This window comes from Aquila chrysaetos, chromosome 8 (assembly GCF_900496995.4).
Source record: "Aquila chrysaetos chrysaetos chromosome 8, bAquChr1.4, whole genome shotgun sequence".
Lineage (NCBI taxonomy): Eukaryota > Metazoa > Chordata > Aves > Accipitriformes > Accipitridae > Aquila > Aquila chrysaetos.
The window spans coordinates 2,420,321-2,435,758 of NC_044011.1; the positions used below are offsets into that span (position 1 = coordinate 2,420,321).

General features: G+C 60.4%; 1 protein-coding gene across 2 annotated transcripts; it reads left to right on the top strand.

Annotated features, from left to right (window-relative positions):
• The first annotated feature begins 1,714 nt into the window (after positions 1 to 1,714).
• Positions 1,715 to 13,209, top strand: NFE2L1 (nuclear factor, erythroid 2 like 1). Of its 2 annotated transcripts, XM_030021941.1 has the most exons (8): positions 1,715 to 1,802; positions 2,214 to 2,339; positions 2,527 to 2,737; positions 3,167 to 3,678; positions 8,162 to 8,377; positions 9,001 to 9,090; positions 9,474 to 9,635; positions 9,984 to 13,209. In XM_030021941.1, exons 4-8 carry the CDS (start codon positions 3,169 to 3,171, stop codon positions 11,313 to 11,315), a joined length of 2,310 nt encoding a protein of 769 aa, XP_029877801.1. In that variant the 5' UTR covers positions 1,715 to 1,802; positions 2,214 to 2,339; positions 2,527 to 2,737; positions 3,167 to 3,168; the 3' UTR covers positions 11,316 to 13,209. The 2 variants fall into 2 exon arrangements, with proteins under 2 accessions (XP_029877801.1, XP_029877802.1); XM_030021942.1 differs by lacking the exon at positions 2,214 to 2,339 and having other exon boundaries at positions 1,759 to 1,802.
• The last annotated feature ends 2,229 nt before the right edge of the window (positions 13,210 to 15,438 follow it).

The following is a 15,438-nucleotide window of genomic DNA, read 5'->3' on the forward strand; positions in this document are numbered from 1 at the left end:
CACCGACCCTGCTTTGTGCTTATTTATTTAGTTTATGGAGTTCCCGTCAGCGATCTGGTGGTTGATCATCCCGGAGGGGCAAGGACAGGACGAAGGCCTGATGCTGGCCCGGCTCCTGCAGCTGTTCACAGCACCTTTCTGCCTCTGCTCCTGCAGCTCGTAACGGGAGATCCCGGTGTGTTTTGTCGAGTGGCATCAGAGCCACCGGCTGCATGGCGCAGGTCCTCAGGCACCCGGTGAGGTGGTTGGGATCAGTTGCAGCCTCTTCCTCACCTCCGCTGGGTAGTTACTGTCTCAAAAGGCATCAAACGTCTAGACCTCGGGTCAAACTCAAACTGGCCGGTGGGTTCCCCTGTGATTAGCAGTGGTGCTCGTGGGACAACCCATGGACAGCACAAGTGTTTTAGGCTGACAAGGGACAGCCAGACACATGGCCAAGTCCACAGCACTTTGCTGTGAGCAGCTCAAAGGCGGCAGCTCTGCCTGCATGGTGGTGAGCCCCATCCTGCTCCAAGCACCAGTACCCCAGGGGCATGGTGCCCAGCTCCCCCCCACCAGTGCTGTCCCCCTCCCTGCGGCTCTCAGCCAGCCCAGGTCGGGGCTGGGAGTTACCTCTCTCTGACACAGCCATTTGCACCTCCAGCAGCTCCCACCGCCACGGGCGAGGAGCAGCCGACCGGGAGAGCTCGCTTTTCTCAACCTGAAAACAGACCTGGGCATAATGAGCAGGGGTATGCCGACTGGGCAGCTGCCGGAGCGTGAAATTAAAGACTTTTAATTAGCGATGGGCTGGAGCAACGAAGAAAGCGTAGCGCGGGGTTAGGAGGCAATGCCCTGGCTGGACTCCCAGCCCCGCCACTGACTCACTGCAGGGCCTGAGGCGAAGCTCCGGGTTCGGCTGTGACTCCATCCTGCCAGGGAACCTGCGAGGGGCGGCGGGCGAGTGCGAGGCCGGGTCACGTTTAGACAGCGTTATCAGCCCGTGGGGCTGTGGCAGCGCAGGGGAGGCCCCTGGGCCGCTCTCGCGGGGGGTGAGCAAGGCCCAGGAGCCATCTCCCCGCCGCAGGCCCCGCTGTGGTGAAGCCCTGGAGGAGGCCCAAAGCCCCCTCTACCCCCGGGAGGTGTCGGGGATTGGGGACCCTGGGGACACGGGGGAGCCCCGGGGACATGGGGGACCCCCGGGGGGGCGGTGGTGGAGCCTGCGAGGCGATGGAGGCTCCGCCATGGCGGTCCCAGGCCTCGCCCTGCGTTGGGGGCCCGGGGCGCCTGGTGCCATGGCAACAGCTGAGGGGCGAAGGGGCGGTGCCTCTGCGTCGCGGGGATTGGTGCGCGCCGCTGCCGGTCAAGCGCCCAGACGGGCGGCTGGCTCCTGCGCGTCGTCTCATTGGCAGCCGCCGCCGTCGCTCGGCGGAGAAGTGGCTTTCCATTGGGCCGTCGCCTCGTCACTCAATCGCTGCGGGGGGGGGCGGGTCGTGTTGACTGGTTTCTCCTCTCCGATTGGCCCAGCGCGCGGCCGCCGGGCCAAGCACGGGGCCCAGCGCCTCTCTCCGCGAGCCGATTGGCCGCTCAGCCTGCCTTTCCAGGCGGCGGCGGCGGGGGAGGGAGGGGGAGGGCGGGAGCAACGCTTCACCAACCGCCTTTCATTGGGCCACCCCCTTTCGTCCCACCTCCCCTTCGCGGGTACCGATTGGCGGCGGCGCCGCGCGAGGCGGGAGGGGGAGGTGGTTGGTCAGGGCGGGGAGCGGGAGCGGGGCCGGCGGCGGCGGCGGCGGGGCCGGGAGCGAGCGAGCGGCGGCGAGCGGGTAGCGGCGGGCAGCGGCGCGGATGGGGCCGGGGGTGCGGGCCGGGCTGAGGGGAACCGGGTCGGGAGGCGCTGAGGTGGACGGCGAGGCCGCGCCGTAGGGGGGGGCGGGTCACGAGGCGGCGGCGGCGGAGGGGGGGGGCGGCGGCGGGTGTCTTAAAGAACCCGGGGCGGCGGCACATGGCCCCGCTCGGGACCCCCGGGAGGGGAGTAGAGGGCAGCGCCGGGGCTTTGGTGGCTCCTCCCGGGTACCGGGAGCCGCCCCGCCGGGTTGGGGATGGGGAAAAGGGCGGGGGGGGGGGTGGCCCGGGAGGGGCGAGACCGGGAGTTCCCGTTGGCCAGGGATGCTTTGCCGGTGGTGGAAAACCCCTGAGGGTTTTTGGTTTTTTTATTTATTATTTATTTTGTGGAGCCGCTGGAAAGTGGGGTGAGGAGTGAAAGGGAGTCGGAGCTGGATTCCTTCGGAGAGAGGGGAAGTTGACGCACCGGCCTAAGAATAGCTCAGGGAGGGGAAGTATGGACAATATTGTCACCAAAGGTAACCTCCGCCGGCCGTGTCAGGAAAAAAAAAAATAAAATCAGCCTTTCGAGTGACATTCCCTCGGCTCTTCAGGGGTGGGAGCCCCGGGGGAACCGCCGTTTCCCGGTGTAGTAGGTCCATGTGCAACGTTTAGGGTGGTGCCTGGTCGGCGCGTTATCGCGTTTGCTCTCCGGTTTTATTTCAGCCGCTGATGAAATTGCAGCCAGAAGCGGAGGAGTGTTTGGACCTTCCCCTGATCGGGACCTTTGACTCGTAAAAGGTTCCTTCAAGAAGCTTCGCGGAGCAGAAGAGGGGAAGAAAGAGCAGCCGGCTGTCAGAGGGAGCAGTACCCTGTCCTGGAGCGTGGGGAATTGGGGGGGGGCGAGAGGAGTGGCTGTATGTGGAGTTTTTGGACAGTAAGTCACGTGGATTTTTATGTAGCTGCATGGTCTGTGTTAGAAAACAGTTCTGAAGGAAAGGAAAGGGCAAGAAGAGAGGGTGGAGGCTGTCTTCTGGGGAAGAGTTTGTTCCTTCTCGAGATTTAAATCTTTAGTTACACTCTGCTGGTCGACCACCGAGTTCCAGAATTTTAAAAGGAAAACAAAGTCGTCCTGAACCCAAAGTCTTGAATGTTCTTTAAACTTTTATCCTGTTGTTTAGCGATAACCTGAATGCTGGAGTCATTGCTTTTTTTTGTTTGTTTGAAAGTGGGGCAGAAGAAAGACAAACCCAACCAACCTGTTGTGTGGAGAATTCATCTGACGCTGGTGTTTTGTTGTTTTGGTTTTGTTTTTTTTTTTTTTAATTCCCAAACCCTCCACCTGTTTTCTTTTCTCCTCTGCCAGAAATGCTTTCTCTGAAGAAATACTTCACCGAAGGCCTCATCCAGTTCACCATTCTGCTCAGCTTGATCGGTGTTCGTGTGGACGTGGACACCTACCTGAACTCGCAGCTCCCCCCTCTCCGGGAGATCATTCTTGGCCAGAGCTCCGCTTACACCCAGACCCAGTTTCACAACCTGCGTAACACCTTGGATGGATATGGCATCCACCCAAAAAGTGTAGACCTGGACTATTACTTCACGGCTCGCAGGCTGCTCAACCAGGTGAGGGCCCTGGACAGGTTTCAGGTGCCCACCACCGAAGTCAACGCCTGGTTGGTGCACAGAGACCCCGAAGGCTCCGTGTCCGGTAGCCAGCCCAACGCCGGCATCGCCCTAGAGAACGGCAGCGGCCTGCAGGATGGGAGCAGTCCCGACAACGGGGTGAGAGAGAGCGGAGCTGAGCAGGGCTTTGGGGAAGAACTGGAAGATTTGGGAGCGGTGGCTGCCCCGGTGAACGGAGACCTGACCAAAGAGGTAAGCAGGACCTTCTTTTGCCTGTGGTGGGCAGGGGGAAGGGGAGCTTTTGCGGGGGCTCTTGCCCTCTGGTACCCATCCGAGCGAGTGGTACTCTGTACGTTGTGTGTGTTTAGCACTTGGGAAAAGTGGGTCCCCGCTTGGGAATGGTGTAACGCTAAATTACGGTTCGGTTAGAGGGCTCTAGGCACGTGTGTGGGGTGGGTTTTTCTTTTTTGTTTGTTTTATTCTTGGTCTGAAAGTAATAGTGAAAGGAGGGGGAAAGGATCGGGGTCAGCGTTTCAACCTGTGCGCGCGGAGCTTTGTGTTGTGAAACCGATAAAACGAGACTGGGAAATAAACAGGGGCATTGGGTAACAGCCTCATCCCAGGTGCCGAGCGGGTGGTTGGGTTACTTGGTTCTGGAGTTCATCCAGTGGCGATGTTTATTGCTTGGTTTTCATCACAGACGGGTGGGGAGAGGTGAACTGGAAAGCGGTTTATTTTTTCTGTCTGAGCACAACCTTTTGGAGGCTGTGATGCAATGCTGGTCCCCGGGAGCTGCTGCTCTTTTTCCTTTTTGGCACCGCTCTCTTTGTCACGGCATGTTCGGCGTTTCCCTGGCCGTGGCGTGGGGGACGTTAGTGCTGATTTGCAGCGTCGGGTCCTTCCAGCATCGCTCTTGCGTCTTGTAAATTGTGTCTCGGACGAGCTGCTGAGGCGTCTGGGCATGGAGGGAGCCGAATTCAACTGCTGCCACCCCTCTCCCCTGCAGCGAGGGGTGGGCAGCTTCGCAGGCAGCTGTCGCGGATGCCTGGGGCTTTTGTCATGTGGCTTCGGCGCAGCAGTAGGCAGGGAATCGAGTGAGGAAAGCAGTGTGAACGCGTGCACGCCAGAGAGACAAAGGTGACGATTGTTTCGGGTCTGGAATTGACGGATGAGCAGCGGGATGCTGCCGTAGGAAGCGTGGATGGTGCCTCTGCTGTACCTGCGGGCAGCTCTCCCCTGCCCGTGGGGATCTCCTGGCTCCGGAGGCGTTCGGGCTGCGGGACTGAGGGTGAAAACCCTGGTCTGGGTTTGCAACCGGCGACCTTGGAGGCGTCAACGAGAGGAGCTTCCGTTGGAGGGTGGCAGAACACAAGGCAAAATGTTCACACGTTCAGCTTCTTCCCTGATAATTGAGAGAGGTAATTCCCTGTCTTGGGAACGGGGAAGAATTTGATGAAATGCCTTGTACAAGGTCACGCGCAGCCCGTGGAAGACTTTGCTGTCCTTCCCCAAGTCCGGTGTTCTTGGCTGAGGGCGTTGGGTCTGGAGAGCCCTTCGAGTGCAGTATAGAGAAACAGGGATCAGATTTTAGAGGGAGATGCTGCGGATTTGAGTGGCAAGAGGCCGATAACACTGTTGTTTTCCAGAGGCCTGTTCATTTCTGTCTTAAAATACAGTTCTGCATTAGGTGCCATTGCTGCGAGTCGCCCGTACGCGGGGTGCGGCTGCAAACCCGGCCAGCTCGGGCTGGACTTGCTGGGAGTTAAACTCCTGGCCAGCCTGGGCGATGCTGGGTGGGAAGCACGCTCCTCCACGCTGCGGTTTCCCTCCGCTCGCTCCTTCAGGGAAGGGTGGGGAGATCTGGGTCTGCACCTTCTCTGATGCCGGGTGTTCAGGCATCCGTGCTCTTCCTTGGGTCTCTATTTTCTGTCTTTTTTTTTTTTTTTTTTTTCTTTTTTTTTTGCCCCCCAAACTCTTGGTTTGGACAGGAGGGGAGGGTGCAATGGGTTCCAGGTGTGCTGCGCTGCTGGGGGCACAACGCCCGGGCACCCAGCGCCAGGAAATCCCGTCTGCCGAGCCTTCCTCGCACACCCACGTCACACCGTCGCACCGTCACATCGCCCTCTCTTCCCCCCGGGGCCAGCAAGACCGTACTCGCTGCTGGTGTGACGCTTCAAAGCGCCGAGTCTTATTTCAAAGCGTTATCCCAGTGGGGTTTCTTTTTTGGGGGGGGGTGGTTTGATTTGGTGTTTGGTTTTTTTTTTTTTTTTTTTTTTTTTTTTTTGGTGTCTTTGTCTGGAACCTTGACTCCCCGAGCAGCCGCCCAGCCTTTCCGACGGGAATATCGTGCGAGCTCTGCAGCTCCCAGCAGCTGCTGCCTCTGGAAGGCACCTGCAGGGCTTCATCCTCCCCCCCCCTCCCCATCCTCCTCCCGTTCGTTAGGTGGACGATGATGATATGCAGATGGCTTCAGGGCCGGGGTTTAAATTTTTCCATGACTTTTCCTGGCACTTAAAATATTGCGACTCTCCGCGGGTCGCGTGGGCCAGGCGCGACCTTGCTGGGGGAAGAGGGCTGTTATTAATAATTTTAGGAGCTGGAGCTCGCCCTTGGGTGCGGTGTGGGGCGCTTGGGGTTTGCGGCGCTGGCCAACATCATCCAAAATGTGGGGTTTTTTTTGTTGGTTTTTTTTTTTTTTTATCCCGGGGGGGGGGGGGGGGGTGCCCCCTCCTCGTTAGCCTAAAGACAAAAGCTGGGTTTAAGCCCGAGTACTTCCCTCTGCAGCATTGGGGGTGGGGAAGGGGGGAGGCACCGGCTGCCCTGTGCCGTTTCCACAACAGGAGGATAAAAATACGCGGCCGTCAGACATGTGATGAGCTGTTGGTGCTCAGCCCCTTGTCCCCGCCTGACAAAGCCCCCCCGCCCCGCCAGCTGGGGGGGGGATCTCCTTACACTTGGCCTTGCCTCTCCAGCGGCCATCGTTACCGCTCGGTCCCGGGGGGGGGGCCGTGTCCGTTGTGAGGGGCTGCGGGGGCGGTGAGGAGCGAACGGGGGCTTTGCCCTCGGGGTGGGGGGGCGCGGATCGCCCCCCCACCACCACCAATGCGGGCCGGGGGCTCCCGGGAGAGGGAGCCAAGGTCACCCCGGCCTTCCCTGCCTCCTCCGGGGAGCGCAGTGGGCTCCGGGATGAGCCCCCCCCCCCCCCCCCTCCGCACCGGTGGTGCGGGCCGGCGCGGTGCAGGGCGAGGCCGGGCCCGGGGGGGGGGGGGGGGGGGGGGCGGCCCCTCTGCGCCAGGGCGGGGGAGCGGCCCGGTGGGCACCGCGCGGCCGCTCATTGGCCGAGGCGTCGGCCCCCGTCGGTGGAGATTGGTCGGGGCGGTGGCCTCCGGTGGCGCGGATTGGTGACGAGCGAGCCGGCCGGGCGTGGGGCGGAGTTTGGACGATCCATTGGCGGAGAGAGGGAGAGAGAGAGAAGGGGGGGGGCGTGGCTCGAAGCCGCCGCCGCCGCCGTCGCCGCCGCATCCCGGCGGGGCGGGGCTGCGGGGGGAGAGGGGGCGGGGCTTGGCGGCCGCCGCAGCCAAGGTAACGACGGGGGAGGGGCGGGCGGGGCGCGCCGCAGCCCGGCCCGGGCAGGGCGGCGGGAGCCGAGCCCAACCGAGCCCGGCCCAGCCGAGCCGGTGCGGGGTGGGGGGGAGGAGAACCGCCGCCGCCAGCCCGTACCGGGGGAGCGGAGGCGGCTCCTGCAGCAGCGGGGCCGCGGGGCACCTGTGGCCGGTGGGGCGGAGCGCGGCTCCCCAGCCGTCCCCGGCCGGCGATGCGTGCGCGGCGCCGCGCCCCGACCAGCCCGCCCCACCATCACCGCCGCCGCCGTCGTCGCCTCCTCCTCCTCCTCCTCCTCGCTCCCCACCCGCCCCGCGCCTTTCCCCGGGGACCATGATCGGCGTACGCCGCGGCCCGGGCGGCAGCTGGGGACATGAGAAAGGTACCGGGATCGTACCGGGGAGAGAGGGAGGGAAGGAGGGTGGGTGGCCGCTCCCCGGCGCCGCGGGGATGCTGCCGGCCTGGCGGGGGGGGGGGGGGGGGGGGGGTGTGAAACCGGGGGGGGGGGGGAGGCGCGGCACGGCGCGGCGGCGCAGGCTACCGGAGGCGGGGGCTGCGGGGCGGGGACCGGCGGTTTGGGTGCAGGGTAGGTTCCGTGGCCGGGGGGGGGGGGGGGGGGGCTGCCTGGAGAAGGAGGAGGAGGAGGAGGAGGAAGGGGGGTTGTGGGGGTGCTGCGGGCAGCCCGGTAACGGCGACGACGACGGCGACGGTGGCTGAAGTTGCATCAGGTGGGTGGAAATGCGGGGATTTTCCTACCGGCGCACCCCACCCCTTATGCAAATGGCCGGGATGGCACCACGGGCTGATGCAAGGCGGCCACGGGCGAAGCCGCCACCGCCGCCAACGGGGGGCCCCGGTGGCCCCAGTCGTTTCTCCCGGTGGAGAACTGGCGGCCATGGGCGGCGAGGAGGGATGGGCCGGCGTCGCCCGCCATGCGGAGCCCCGCAGAAGAGCTCTCGGGGATCCCCGGAGGCAAAAAGGCCCCCCTCGGGTCGTCGAGGGGAGGCGGGCGGAGAGGAACGGGGTGCTCGGCGGGTGGGAGCGGGAAAGGAGGGGTTGGGGGGGGTGTCCCTTGGGAGGGGCCGGTGGGTGGGGACCCTGCCCAGGGCTGAAGGAAATCTGGTCTGTCTTTCAGGACATCGATTTGATTGACATCCTGTGGAGACAGGATATTGATCTCGGCGCTGGGCGAGAGATTTTTGACTACAGCCACCGTCAGAAAGAGAGCGAAGTGGACAAAGAGCTGAGCGATGGGAGGGAGCGCGGGGACAGCTGGAGGAGCGGAGGGAATGAGGTCTTGGATAGAAACCTGCTAGTCGATGGAGAGACCGGGGAGAGTTTCCCTGCGCAGGTAACACCCTTGGGCCCGACGGGTCGGGGGTCTGCGCCCGCGGTGATGCAGCGCGCCGGGGGTCCGCGCTCCCGCCGAGGCGGAGGGGAGGCGAAGGGCCCTCCGGCCGGCTGTCGGGGTGAGCGGCATCGCGCGTGACTTTCGCTGGGGGTTCTGCTGAGCCGCAGGATAAGGGTTTGCCCGGGTGGACGAGAGGATTTGATGCTGGGAAAGCGCAGGCTGCCTGCCGGGCCGGGGAGCCGCAGTCGAGGCGGGCAGGGTAATGGCCGTGTCACCGTCGGCAGGACGCTAGGACGAGGGCGGCTGGTTCTTGCTGTGCCTTTCGGTCGTCTGGCAGAGGCGGTGGCGCGGGTAGGCGCAGAGTCCCCTCCAGCCTGTAGCCGAGTCCTTGCGCTGGCAGTAGGTGAGGCTCGCCGGGAGCGGAGGCAGCACGTTTCCTTTCCCCGCTGCGCTCGGGGGCCGCTCTGACGCTCTCCGGAGCAGGAGGATGGAGTCTGCGAAGCACTGGGTGGGGCCTCTGGCTCTTTTTGGATGCGCTGTAATAAAGCCCTGCTGTAAGGAGCTCGTTTCTCATCACCACCTCCCTAATCCTGGGGCTACAACTGCTTGTGTTTTACATTCAGGTGCCTGGTGCGGAGGATCAGACAGCCCTGTCCCTGGAGGAGTGCCTTAGGCTGCTGGAGGCCACCTTCCCTTTCGGGGAGAATTCGGAGGTGAGTGGATGGGGCGACAGCTTCTGCCCCTCGGCGGATCCGGAGGCGGCGGCGACGCTCCTTTGCTCGCTCGCCGGGGTTTCGGTGCCTCTTGTACCCCTAACCCAGACCGCAGAACCGGCAGTAAATTGGGTTAGCTTGCTTAAGGAGGCTCCAGGCATCGTGCCTGCGAAACTAGCAGTAGGGGGGTGGTCACAATTAATTAAAGACTTCTGGCTTTGCTTCTAATTAGTTCATAGTGAACTGTGGAGGAATAACTGCAACCAGTTTGCTTTGAACAAAGGAGAAGCGATTGCCCGTGTGGAGGTGGAAGGGCATGCGGGATTGCCGGCTCCCTGGCCGTGGCTGATCAGCCGGGGACTGACTCTGCCTCACGTGGTTAGTTTCCAGCTGCGGATGTCTCCACCCTGAGCGAAGCCGTGCCCGGCGAGAGCAGGTCCACGGGCATCCAGACCAGCCTGCTGTCTCCTCTCCTCACCGAGAGCGAGTCGCCCTTTGATCTGGAGCAGCAGTGGCAGGACCTCATGTCTATCATGGAAATGCAGGTGAGCTCGAGGTGGGGGGGGGTTGTGGGAAGGCGTTTGCCCCTCCAGGCGCGTGTTGCTGCTCTGTTGAATTTAGGTTCGATGGCTGTCCCGAGCACCCGATTCCTGGGCAGTCGCGGTTTGGGGTTGGTCGCAGCTGCTTTGGTTTTGCCCCAGCCTGTGTGGTGACACTGTGCTGCCCGTGTGGCGGTTGCTGCTGCTGTCTGAACCCTCCTGCAGCTGGGCCACTGGAGAGAGCCCCTTCCGTGGGGTCTAGAAACATTGTCCTGTCTCTTTCTGGCACGCACCAGGAGCGAAGGCAGGGCTCGAGCGTGGCTCGTTTACCGAGCTGTTTCGCATCTCTTCCAGGCTATGGAAGTGAACAACACAACCGCTGAAAACCTGTACAACGGCACGAGCGGAGACCTGCTGACTTCTAACTACAGCCTCGCTCCGAACACTCCCATCAATCAGAATGTCAGCCTGCATCAGGCCTCTCTGGGTAGCTGCTCACAGGACTTCTCCCTCTTCAGCTCGGAAATCGAAAGCCCCTCCATGGCTGGCAGCTCGGCCCTGCTCCAGCTGGCGCCGGACAACTCCACCGGCCTCAACACCACTTTCAGCTCCACCAACTTGAGCGGCATCTTCTTCCCTCCGCAGCTGAACAGCACAGTCAACGAGACGGCTGGCCCCGAGCTGCCAGACCCGCTGGGAGGTCTTCTAGACGAAGCCATGCTTGATGAGATCAGCTTGATGGACTTGGCGATTGAAGAAGGTTTCAACCCGGTGCAGGCCTCGCAGCTGGAAGAGGAGTTTGATTCCGACTCAGGTCTTTCTCTGGATTCTGGCCACAGTCCTGCTTCTCTGAGCAGCTCAGAAGCCTCCTCCTCCTCCTCCTCGTCCTCTTCGTCCTCATCCTCTTCCTCCTCCTCGTTTTCTGAGGAAGGAGCTGTCGGCTACAGCTCAGACTCTGAAAACGTGGACTTTGAAGAAGCGGAAGGGGCGGTTGGATACCAGCCAGAGTACAGCAAGTTCTGCCGCATGAGCTACCAGGACCCGTCGCAGCTCCATTACTTGCCTTACCTGGAGCACGTTGGCCACAACCACACCTATAACATGGCGCCGGGGGCCCTGGATCCCGAGGAGCCCAAACTGCCCAGCGCGGGGAAGAAGAGCAGCAAGGAGAAGCCGTCCGAGTTCCTGGATAAGCAGATGAGCAGGGACGAGCATCGAGCCAGAGCCATGAAGATCCCTTTCACCAACGACAAGATCATCAACCTGCCCGTGGAGGAGTTCAACGAGCTCCTCTCCAAGTACCAGCTCAGCGAGGCGCAGCTGAGCCTGATCCGCGACATCAGGAGGCGAGGCAAGAACAAGATGGCTGCCCAGAACTGCCGCAAGAGGAAACTGGACACCATCCTGAACTTGGAACGGGACGTCGAGGACTTGCAACGGGACAAGTCCAAACTGCTCAGGGAGAAGGTAGAATTCCTCAAATCCATCCGCCAGATGAAGCAAAAGGTGCAGAACCTCTACCAGGAAGTGTTCGGCCGCCTGCGGGACGAGAACGGCCAGCCCTACTCCCCCAGCCAGTACGCCCTGCAGTACGCCAGCGATGGCAGCGTCATTTTGATACCTCGCGCCGTGGCTGACCAGCAGGCCCGGCGGCAGGAGAGGAAACAGAAAGACCGGAGGAAGTGAAGGGACGGCGACGCGGGAGGAGTGGGACACTCGCTCAAGTGAGAACTGGAGAAGGGCTGAGCCTGGAAGTACTTAGAGGAACTTTCATGCCTTCTTATCCGATATATCTTCTCAAAAAAAAAACGTGACTGCTGCCGGTCAGTGTACGGGAGAGACTGCGGGACCTGCAGGCTGAGTTTTGAGGGCTCCCTGCGGGGAGGGACGGGGAGGAGCGGACCCTGCACTGGTGAGCCCGGCGCCTTCCACAACCTGGAATCCTTTGAGCGCAGGAAACGAGCTGGCATCACTGGTGGTGAGATTGGCAGAGGTGGAAAAACTACTGTTAGGAACTGGCTTTAAATAAGAAAAGAGATTTAAGCAAATGAACTTAAAACAAGTTATAGGAGAGACATTTTTTCTGAACTTCCAAAGTTCTGTGATTTCAGGTAGTTGGGTTTTTTTTTTTCTTGGGTTTTTTTTTTTTTTTTTTTTTTCCTGAACCAGTTTTGACATCGGTGTGTGTGATTCAATCTGACTTAATTCCAGATTAACCAATGTCCCTTCCTAGATCAGACCAGTGCACACATGGAAACACAAGTGGTGTGACTTCCATTAACCCTTTCCAGCCTGAGGAAGCTCAGAGGGGGCTCCCGGGAGAACTGTTACTGTATGTGTGGAGGAGCTGCGACGCCTCGGGGGGGGTGGGGGGGGTGGGTGGGCATGTAGAGCTTTAGGATTTGGGGGGGGGGGGGGGGGGGGGGGGGTGGTGTGTTTGTGCGGAACTGGAGAGGGTTAACAGAACCAGTGCGATACGCGTCCCCCCCACCACACTTCAGAGCATGTCACTGCCGCCGAGCCAGCGCCGTGCTGGGACGCTGAGACGGCACACGCAGCAGCCTGCATGCAAACGCTGTCTTCTCCCACTGACTGGCTGGGGAACTGCTTGGGGAGGAAGGTGGGGAGGGTCGTTGGGCCCCTGGTGGCCCCCCCCCCTTCCCCGGTCAGCGTACAGCACAAGGGGAGCGGAGGGTCCCCACCCCAGGCCGTGGGCTTGTCACTTATAGAAATTAGACAGCTGTTAGGATTCCTGTTTCTTAACCGCGCTTTGATTTTTAGGGCTTCAGCCCTGTTTTTCCCTATAGGGTCTAGAGTGCTTGTGTTGAGTAAAAGGGAGAAGCCCAAACGTTCAAAGCTGCTAAATGTTCTCTTTGCCATAAAGATTCAGTGTAACCGTGTGATCACATTATAGGATTCTCTTCTGTCCCTAGGTGTTGGTCTGACTTCCTTTGTTTTCAGGAGGGGGGTGGGGGTAGTGCCTTGATCACTGTCGGTCTCCGCCACGGAGACGATCCTAGAAGCTGTATTTACAATATAGCACAGCTGGGAGTGTACTGACTTTACCAGCAACTGAAAAAGCTTAAAAATGGCTTTTCCTAGCCAGTCCTGTGCATGTGATACGGGGTGAGGGCGGCGCGTCGGAGGGAAGACTCGGGGTGGTAACTCAAGGGAAGGAAACCTGGTAATGCCGGAGGGAGGCCTGGAGCTGCTGAGAGGGAAGATGTCTGGTCATGGGCACGTTTTCCGGGCTATGGGAAAAGTAGTTGGATCTCGGAGCGCATTGTGGGGTGTTCGGTGGGTTCACTGCGGCCCCGAACAGCGTGAGGCGGACTCGCCGAGACCCCGGCGGGCTCTCCCATCCCGGACTCCTGAGATTCAACGGCTTTACTTACGCATGAGACGAAGCACAAGTGGTGGAGATGTGGGTGTGGGGAGGTTGGAAGGGAGCCCTGCGTGTATGTTTTAAATTATTTTCCTCTTAGAAACTTTATTTTAATGATCTGTGACCTGTCAGGGAAAGAAGAGAGATTGTGTGAGCACAGGACAAAAATAAAACGGCTTATTCACTGTACAAGCATTTGTTTCATGGAATTTTTTTTATTTTTGTAAAAGATTAAGCATGTCGGGGAAACAAAACAGCCTCCTCTTGTGGGTCCTTCTCACCCACGGTAGCTCCTGGCTCTCTTCTGCTGTGCTGAGCTCAGAACAGGTCTGGTTTGCCTCCAGCAATGGTCTGGGGAGGGAGTCGCTCTCATCCCAGCCTGCAGGTAACAGCCTTGGAGGGGAGGAAAATGAAAGGCTCCTCGTTTGTGGGAAACAGTCAGCTCTGGCTTAGCCGCTTTTTTCCTTGCTTCACAACAGTATCTTCTTAAAGAAAGCCGAGGAAAAGTGTGTTTCTAGTTAAATGTGCAGCTGCATGGTGCAAGTTGTGGGTCCCTCGGCCAAAGCCACCAAAGCTGCTGTAGTTCAAAGGCTGGGGCCCAGCTGGGTGCAGCGTGTGGCCGCGGGTCAGAGCTGCCTTGGCGCAGCCTGATCCCTCTCCTTGGCGTTTCGACTCCTGGAGCCGGAGCGCGGTGTCCTGCTTTCCTGTTGGGTGAGCAAATGGCATCGGCGCAGCTCGAAACCTCCCTTCCCTCTTGCAGCTCCAGCCAGCCCTGCTGCTGTTACACAAGCCCCACCTTCCCCACAGGTTTCAGCTGTAGCGTTGGTTACGGAGCCAAAGTTTATTCAATCATGAGTGTATTTATATCAGGCTCTGCAGGCCAGCTCCTGTCCTGTCCCCCTCCCTGCAGGATGAGGCCCAGGCAGGCCCAGGAGGAGCAGGGAGACCGAGCCCTTCGTCTCTGTGTCTGGAGGAATACGCCTTTCCAGCACCTCGGTCTTGCCACGGAGCCGACGGAGGGGCATCGCTGACCCCTCGGCTCAGCTTTTCCTTGTGCCGTGGCCGTCCCCACCACCTCGCTGCCTGTTTGGGCTGCTGGTGGTGGGAAGGTCTGGCTGCAAGCCGGTGGGCAGCTGCCAGGCTGGTGGTGGCTCCAGCCCCTGGTTTAGCAGCTCCATTCCCCAGGCAGAGCTCGGTTTGTGTCCAGCCGGGCTCAAGGGCAGGCCCTGACTTCGCTGCTGTTTTCCGTGAAGGGTTGTGCGCTGCCGGGGTGCAGGCAGGAACCCAGACCCTGCAGAAGATGACACGCGCAGCTCCGATGAGTGAACTGGGGATGGAAAACGGCTCCTGGGAACTGCTGATGCACCAGCGAGACACTGGGCTGGCGCTGAATCGTTGCGCTTGAAAGTAGCATTTTGGGATGCCTTCCTGGTGGCTCAGCATCATATCACCTCTATATATCTTTTATAGCTGCCTTTCTGTAAGGCTTTAATACCCACCACCTTATTGGCACTGCCACTTGTAGGCGCTGTGTTTTCTCAACTGGCGTCATTATTACGTAGCAGTTCCTGCACCCCTACACTGAGTACGCAATAGAGCCTATCACTAAAAGCCAGGACATCTGGGTGAGATGCTGCTGTGGGGGCCTCAAAGCCTTCTGTCCACTAGCCTTGGCCAGACATAACCAGAAAACCAAGTAGAAAGGGCGCTGCCAGCCCCGCTCTGCTCCCCGATGGTCTTCTACCGGGGTTCCCGTGGGGCAAATGTCATTTCCCTGGAGACTAAACCTCTCCTTATGGGACTGGAAGAGTTTGTCTACTCCTGCTGCCAGAGTTGAGCCCAAGCCAGCGCTACGCATGGCAACAGCGCAGCCAAGGGGAACGTGAAGCATTAAAATACACACTCTGAGGTGCTTCCTGTCTCTCTTCCTGGGCTCTAGGGTATTTATTTCAGATATTCCTTCAGGGGCTGTTTTAGAACGTAATACCAGCTTGCAAAAAAAAACCTGCAAGGATTTCCCCCACCCCGGTGATGCTCTGAGAAGGTTACAGCCCTCCCCGTGGGGTCCAGAGAATGCATGGACACAGGAGGGGAAGATGCACTGCTCTACCCAGGTTCTAGTCTCCCTTTGCTGCCTCCCCCCCACCACAGAACAGGACCTTTTACTTCGTGTCTCCGCTCCTATGCCCACACACGTCCTTGCTCATGCACAAACATACCAGCAAACCCCCATCTCCCTGTCAGGGAGGCTTCAGGTGAGGAAAGCGCCTTTCCCCAGCCTCCGATACGGCTTCAGAGCAAGCAAGCCCAAGCTAAGAACAAGCCCGACAAAATCCATTCAGCTCTGGCTCCCTGCCCGTGCCCGTCACATCCCGTGCGGGGCGGCTGGGCACCGACCTTTTGCAGGTAGCGAGGAGGGGCAGG